The following is an 8,011-nucleotide window of genomic DNA, read 5'->3' as shown; positions in this document are numbered from 1 at the left end:
TTCCAGAAGTGTCATTCTACTTTCTGTTGTGCATAACAAAATATCACACACAAAAAAAAGAAAGAAAGAAAAATTTTTTTTAAATGTGCATTATTTTCTGGGATATAAAAGTATGTGGCATGACCTCAGGTAGCCAAATGCAGGCAAGACGGCAGTCTTTGGCCCCCAAAGTGAGTTCTCATGGACCTCTTCTCTCAGTAGTTTATCTTCTATGATAGTACAGATTCTGAGGCTCCTCCATGATACTCTGCAGGGCATGAGTACCAACAATGGGTACCACTTGGTGAGGAGCACAGGTGAAGTTAGTGCTTTTCCTATGAAGAGGCACATAAACTGCAGGGAGCTGAGACTGTGTGAAAGTCCTGTGTCTAATGTAACATTTGCCCATCACAGATTCATAGTCATGGGGAATGATAATTATCAGGTTTCAATGGATAGTGTAGTTCCACTCCAAATATCAGAGAAAGCAAAATGATCAAGATGAGGAAGTTGTAGATGTCCCCTTTGATCCAAATGTCCAGGGTAAAAGATTCTCGATGGAAAAACAAAAGCAAGTGAAATACAAAATGGTAGGGTAAGGACATAAGGGACAAGAGGCTTCCCTGATGTTAATACATTCACTCATTCCTTTTCAGACAACAGAGACTCTTGAGATGATCAAATTTGAAAATCAGACATTGGCATGGTAAACAGTAATATGTTCTCAGAAGCTGGCAGACACAGCTGTCAACTGATTACTCTCCACAATCATGGTTAATCCCAACCAGACAATGGTGACAGAGTTTGTGCTGGAAGGGTTCTCAGAGCACCCTGGACTACGACTGCTCCTGATTGGCTGCTTCCTGTCCCTCTACACAATGGCTCTACTAGGCAACATTGTCATCATCGCTTTGGTCACCTCCAGCACTGGGCTCCACAGTCCCATGTACTTTTTCCTGTGCAACCTGGCCACCATGGATATTGTCTGCACCTCCTCCGTGCTACCCAAGGCACTGGTTGGTCTAATCTCTGAGGAAAACACCATCTCCTTCAAGGGCTGCATGACTCAGCTCTTCTTCCTTGTGTGGTCTGGATCCTCTGAGCTGCTGCTGCTCACAGTCATGGCCTATGACCGCTACATGGCCATCTGCCATCCCCTGCACTACAGCTCTAGAATGAGCCCACACCTGTGTGGGGCCCTAGCCATGGGTGTGTGGTCCATCTGTGCTCTGAACGCATCTATCAACACTGGTCTGATGACAAGGCTGTCATTCTGTGGCCCCAAGGTCATCACCCACTTCTTCTGTGAGATCCCCCCACTCCTTCTCCTCTCCTGCAGCCCCACATATGTGAATAGTATCATGACTCTTGTGGCAGATGCCTTTTATGGAGGCATCAACTTCATCCTCACCTTACTCTCCTATGGCTACATCATCGCCAGCATCCTGCGCATGCGCTCTACTGAGGGCAAGAGGAAGGCCTTTTCTACCTGCTCCTCCCACCTCATTGTAGTCTGTGTGTTCTACTCATCTGTGTTCTGTGCCTACATCAGTCCTGCTTCCAGCTACAGCCCGGAAAGAAGCAAAGTGACTTCGGTGCTGTACTCAGTGCTCAGCCCAACCCTGAACCCCCTCATCTATACACTGAGGAACAAGGATGTCAAGTTCGCCCTGGGGAGACTCTTGCCCTCTTCCTCACACTAAGTGGAGATGTGAAGGCTGTTCTTCTGGCCTGGGCTCTTCCTACACATGCCCTCCTGAGAGCAGCCCTGTGGAGTGGGGTGTACTTATCATTGTTTTAGAAAAACATTCTCTGATGCAAGGACTGGACAATTCCACTTACTGTAACCTCAAAAACAACAAAATTCTTAGAGGCAATATAAACAAAACACTCAAGCTTTATTTCCTGATAAATACAAATTGTTCCTAAAGTAATTAAGTTTATCTAAATGTGGATGGCCACATTCCACTTCCTGGAAGATTTTCAGTAGGCAACAATGATGATAGTCACAAAACAAAGCCCTTTCATCCAGCGCCACCCTGCAAATATCTTGGGGCTTGGTGTCAGAACTGCAGTTAACGGATCCAAACTTCTTCAGGAAACTTGAGGTGTCAGCATGCCACAGAGTCTTGGAAAACACAAGTCGAGTGGCTCCGTTCTCAATTTCACAGCTTCCTACCGAGCTGTGCAAGTCAAGGCTGGTGTCACTGGCATGAAGAGGAAGGTTATTAGAGGAACAGAGGTGAAGTTTAAATTTCAAAAATGAGCTCACAGATGTGATTCCAGCTTACTTATGACAACAATGACACTTGAACTCGTGAGAAAGATCAGAAATTCCAACAGAGTTTTGGAGAGAGTAGATGAGTATCTGCATAGGAAAATGGAACTCTTCCCTCACATCATGAATAAAAATCAACAAAAAGTGGATCATAGGCAAAAGTTCAAGGGCTAAAACTTTTTTCCTATAATATATTTTAATCATATTTTTTCCTTCTACAACTCCTCCCTCATCGTACCTCCCTACTTAAATACCCATCCAATCCTTTGGCTCTCTCTATTTCTGTGTGTGTGTATGTGTGTGTGTGTGTGTGTGTGTGTGTGTGTGTGTGTGTGTGTGTGTGTCTGTGTGTCTGTGTGTGCAAAAAGCAAAAGAAATCCAACACAATATGACAAAACAAAACAAAAAGCACACACCAAAATGGAGTCAGTTTTGTGTTGACCAATCACTCCTGGCTAAAATTCTTTAAACCCTCTGAGAACAGGAATGAGAAGGCAGAAAAAAAGGAAGAGGAAAAGGAAGTACATCTGCAGCCACTCTAAGACACTGATAGGAAGACAACTGAGTGGAGAAAGGGCAGCATCTGAGGCAACTGCTGCTGAGATGATGCTGCATCCTTTTCAGACTGAACACATTCTTCATCAGCTTACTTCCTTATTCTTCTTAAATGCTGTACCACAGCAGAACATGTGATGCAAATCAGGTATGTTGTATTAAATAGCTCTACATCCTTGTGGGCAAAGTACCTTTTCAAAACGTTTGCTCTGTCTCATATTTTCAGAGGACTCAGTTCATGGACATTTGGCTCTTTGTTTTGGCCTATTGTAAGGCAGGGACTCACAGCAGTGGGTTAAGTGGGGACCATCATGGTGGCCCAGAACACATATTAGAGGAACGCCTTGTTCAGCTGGATTTCTCCTTTCACTTTAACTCAGCCTTCCTAGTCCCGAGTCCCTGGGATGGTATTACCCACATGGAGAGTGCATCCTCTACTTCAGTGAATGCTTTCTGGAGACACTCTCCACTGCATGGACAGAAGTGTCCCTCAGTGATTTCTTTGGATATTTTTAATTCAGTTATGGTGACAATAGAGAGTTACATCGGTGCATCACTGGCCTCAGCTTGTTTCAACTGTTGGTTTCTTTCACACTGTTGGCTTCAAGTCATGTTTGGTGCCATCCCTTTGGTTGTTAGTCTCATGACTGCTGTGTAAGCTACGGAACAACTGACAATCACCCAAACACTAAATGCAAAAATGGTCACAAACACATATGCATGCATACATCTCTTAAACAAATTATTTGGGAATTCTTATCATGATGATGTAATGGCTAGAGAAACTGTGTTTCTCACTAGGCATCCATCTTGGTAGCCATTTATCTCTGATTCAAGTTCCTGGAAGGTAAGTTCTCAGTAACCCTGACTCCTTGACTACCACCCAGAAATGTACAGCTGTAACCTGTGTGATACAGCATAATTCCAATGTCCAACTCTCCAACAGACAGGACATCCAGACTAAAATTACACAGAAATGCTGGAGCTAAATGATGTCATAAATCAAACGGACATAGCAGATATTTCCAGAAATGCTGCTGGAAGATCAGCTTTCAGCAGCTCAGGGAAACCAGAAAGGAGTTGTGGTGTTGGGTGGAGCTGTACACACACAGGAGACTGAGGGCGAAAGCTTAACTCTTCATTTTATTTTTCTCTGTGATGAATGTTCTATTCTTTTTCTATTCTGTTCTTTTACCCTGTTATTTTCCTACTACTTCTCCCCACTTGTTCTCCTTCTATGTCTTTCCTAATGTCTATTTCTATTTCTTTCCCTCTTTCTCCATCTCTTATTTTTTCTTAACCCTTTACACCTCCTAGTATGAATATTTCTATTCAAGAAAAGATTACCTCATAACCACAAGAAACATATTTTTCAAAAGCAATTTAAAATCTTTACATAAGAATCATATTAAGGTCACAGAGATGCTGAGACCATGACTGGAAAAAGCACAGGGACAAATAGCCAAACTAGTGGAAACACATGAACTATGAACCAATAGCTGAGGAGCCCCCATGGAACTGGATCAGGCCCTCTGGAAAAGTGAGACAGTGGATTAGCTTGAACTGTTTGGGAGGCCCCCAGGCAGTGGGACCTGGACCTGTCCTTAGTGCATGAGCTGGCTTTTTGGAGCCTGGGGCCTATGCTGGGACACTTTGCTCAGCCTGGGTAAAGGGAGGAGGGGACTGGACCTGCCTTGACTGAATCTACCAGGCTGAGCTGAATACCCAGGGGAGTCCTTGCCCTGGAGGAGGTGGGAAAGGGGGTGGAAAGGGGAGAGGGCAGGTGGGTGGGTGGAGGAGGGAGGACAGGGGAATCCATGGCTGATATGTAAAATTAAATTAATTATAAATTTTTTTTAAAAAGATCACAAGTTACATGTTTTCATTAGAAGCCCACAGGTAGCTAAACATTTTTCTTTGTATTAATTTTCCCACCATAACATCTTCACCCTAAAGCAATGATTCTTTTATGACTGATTAATAAGGTTTTGAGCAAACTAACTGTATTTCAGTCTATTTCTTTTGTCCTGGCGGGCAGCTGTTGGTAGTTTTGGTGTAGCAGATTTCTATTCTTAATTCCCTCTGGAGAACCTTTACAGGACTGGTCAGCTAACCATCTATTTTTCTTTACACACAATAGGGTCATCTAATATCCTTTCACAGCTTTATTTTTCAAGGTGCATACCAGGGCTTGTGATTAATTCTGAAAGTTGCATGACCAAGGAACTCAGGCCTAACCTTGGGTGTAGAGACATAATTGCTTTCTTTGATCATCAACCTGTTTTTCCACAGGCAGAATTCATGGGCCTCTAATGCATGAAACTTCCTTGTTCTTGTTTTTCATCTTCTGCAAAGCTCATATCTAACTAAAGGGAAGGTAACTTTTAGCCTCTTTATATCTTTTTTGTATCTCTTATTGGAGTAATTGTCAGAATAACCTAAATCATGTCCCTAATCATCTTTACTAATGTCCTAATCACCTGTATCTTTTAGGCTAACTCAAAGACTCCAATTAAATCATAGATCTAACTAATCATCATTGCTTTATAAAAATCATCTTCATTATGATCCACAAGTAAATTGCCGAGTGAGGAGTGGGATTTTCCCAAGAAACAATCACACTATACTAGATACAGTGAGATCCCTTCATATAGTGATCATATTGTGCCAAATACAGCAGGAACCTGGCAGCAGCAAACAGAAGGAAGACCAGCAGGAGCAGGGGGCATTAACAATCCTCCCAGGGCTTTGCTCTCCAGGATGTATCCAGAGTAGCTTTGCTATCCTGAAATAAGCTCCATTGCTGTCTACAGCTTCTCTGACATGGCCATCAGCACAGTACATTTCACCCAAACAAAAATAAATATACCTTCTTCTCAGCAGCTCGTAGAACTTTTTTCAAAATTTGTCACATATGCAGATACAAAGAAAGTCTCAATAGATATGGAAAAAAATGGAAAACACCCTGCATTCTATCTGACCACCATTGATTAAACTTGGATATCACCAAACAAGGCAACAACAGAAAGTACAGACTCATGGAAGCTGGACAACTCCATAGTGAATAAAAAATGGGCCAAGACACAAAGGAAGACAGACATTAAAAGATTTTTAGAACTGAATGAAAATGAAAGCTCAACATACTCAAGCCTATGAGACACAATGAAGGAAGTATCAAGAGGCAAGTTCACAGCGCTAATTACATACATCAAAAAAACTGGCGAGATTCCTATTACCAACTTAAAGGCACACATAGAATGAAAGTTCTAGAACAAGAAGAAGAAATATCACCCAAAAGGAGTAGATGGCAATAAATAATCAAACTCAGGATTGGAGTCAATAAACAAGAAACAACAACAAAAAAGCACAAAGAATCAAGGAAACAAAGACTTGATTCATTGAAACAAATCAATGATTGATAAACCCTCAGCAAAATTAACTAAAAGGTGGAGAGAGAAGATTCAAATTAATAAAATTAGAGACCAAAAGGGTACAAACAGGGTAATTCAGAGAATCCTAAGAACACACTTTAAAAATATGTAACCCAGAAAACCAGAAAACCTAAAAGAAATGGATAAATTACTTGATATATATACCACCTACCATAGTTAAATCAAGATCAGATAAGCAACTTAAACAGACCTATAACCCCTAATGAAATGAAAACAGTAACTAAGTCTCTCAGTCAAAAGAAGCCCATGGCCAGATGGATTGAGCACAAAATTCTACCAGACTTTCAAAAACGAATTAACATCATATTCCTCAGTTATTTCACAAAATAGAAATGGAGGGAATATTGCTTAATTCTGTTATGAAGCCACAATTAACCTGATACTTAAACCAACAAAGATTCAACAAAGAAAGTAGATTACACACTGCTTTCCCCTATAAATATAAACGTAAAGATTCTCAATTAAAAAAAAAAAACTTGCAAGCTGAATCCAAGAACACACCAAAAAGGTCACCCACCTTGAGAAAGTAGGTTTCATCCCTGAGATACAGCCATGGTATAACATCTGTAAATCAATAAATGTATTCTAACACAGAAATGGATTGAAAGATAAAAATTACTAATTAGATGCAGAAAGGGCCTTTGACAAATTCAAAACCCTTCTATAATAAAAGCCTTGGAGAGACCAGAGATAAAAGGACATAGCTCAACATTATAAAGGTAATTTGCAGCAGCCCACATCCAACATGACATTAAACAAAGACAAACTCAAAGCATTTCCACTACATCAGGAACAAAACAAAGATGTCCTCTCTCTCCATTCCTATTCTATAGTATGTGAAGTCTTAGCTAGAGCAATAAGACAACTGAATGAAATCAAGAAGATACAAATAGGAAAGGAAGAAGTCAAAGTGTCTTTATTTGCATATGAAATAATTGTTTACATAAAAGACCTTTAAAATTCCACCTCAAACCCTTAAAGCTGATAAACACTTTCAGCAAAGTAGAAAGATACAAATTGAACACGTAAAAATCAGTAGCCTTCCTATAGAAAAATGATAAATAGACTGGGAAAGGAATCAGGGAAACAATCTTTTACAATAACATTTAAAAAATATCTTGGAGTAACTCTTATCAAACAAGTGAAAGACTTATATGATAAAAACTTTAAGACATTGAAGAAAGATATTGAAGAAGATATCACAAGATGAAAATATCTCCCATGCACTTGGATCAGTATGATTAATATGGTGAAAATGGATACCCTACCAAAAGCAATATACAGACTCAATGCAATCTTCCTCAAAATTACAATGCAATTCTTCACAGAATTGTGAAATGACAGGACAATTTTCAGTTTCATATGGAAAAAAATAAGGATAGTTTTAAAAAATCCTGAAAAACAAAAGAACTGCTGGAGATATCATGAAACCTGATCTGAAGTTGTACTACAGAGCTATAGTGATTAACATTTTATTGATATAAAAATAGACACATTGATCAATAGAATCAAGTTGAAGACCCAGACATAAATCCTCATAGCTATGGACACCTAATAGTTTATAAAGAAGCCAGAAATACACTCTAGAAAAAAAGGCAGCATCTTCAAATGCTAAATGGGAAGGCTGCATGTAGAAGGGTGCTGATAGATCCATCCTTATCACACTGTTCAAAATTCAACTTGAAATGGGTCAAGGACCTCAACATCAGGCCAGATATACTGATTCTGAAAGAAGAGAAAGTGGGGA

The 8,011-nt window shown here is 40.2% G+C and overlaps 1 protein-coding gene across 1 annotated transcript; it reads left to right on the top strand.

Annotated features, from left to right (window-relative positions):
- The first annotated feature begins 731 nt into the window (after window positions 1-731).
- LOC131898818 (olfactory receptor 13A1-like) lies at window positions 732-1,682 on the top strand. Its single transcript, XM_059250034.1, has one exon. The coding sequence runs from the start codon at window positions 750-752 to the stop codon at window positions 1,680-1,682; it is 933 nt and encodes a 310-aa protein (XP_059106017.1). The 5' UTR covers window positions 732-749.
- Window positions 1,683-8,011: the final 6,329 nt, after the last annotated feature.

The sequence above is a fragment of the Peromyscus eremicus genome, chromosome 1 (genome assembly GCF_949786415.1).
Source record: "Peromyscus eremicus chromosome 1, PerEre_H2_v1, whole genome shotgun sequence".
NCBI lineage: Eukaryota > Metazoa > Chordata > Mammalia > Rodentia > Cricetidae > Peromyscus > Peromyscus eremicus.
This window is presented reverse-complemented; position numbering and strand designations above follow the sequence as displayed.

Bases quoted from the DNA above. Each gene is read 5' to 3' on its own strand.
- LOC131898818 (XM_059250034.1), top strand. From the start codon at position 750: ATGGTTAATCCCAACCAGACAATGGTGACAGAGTTTGTGCTGGAAGGG.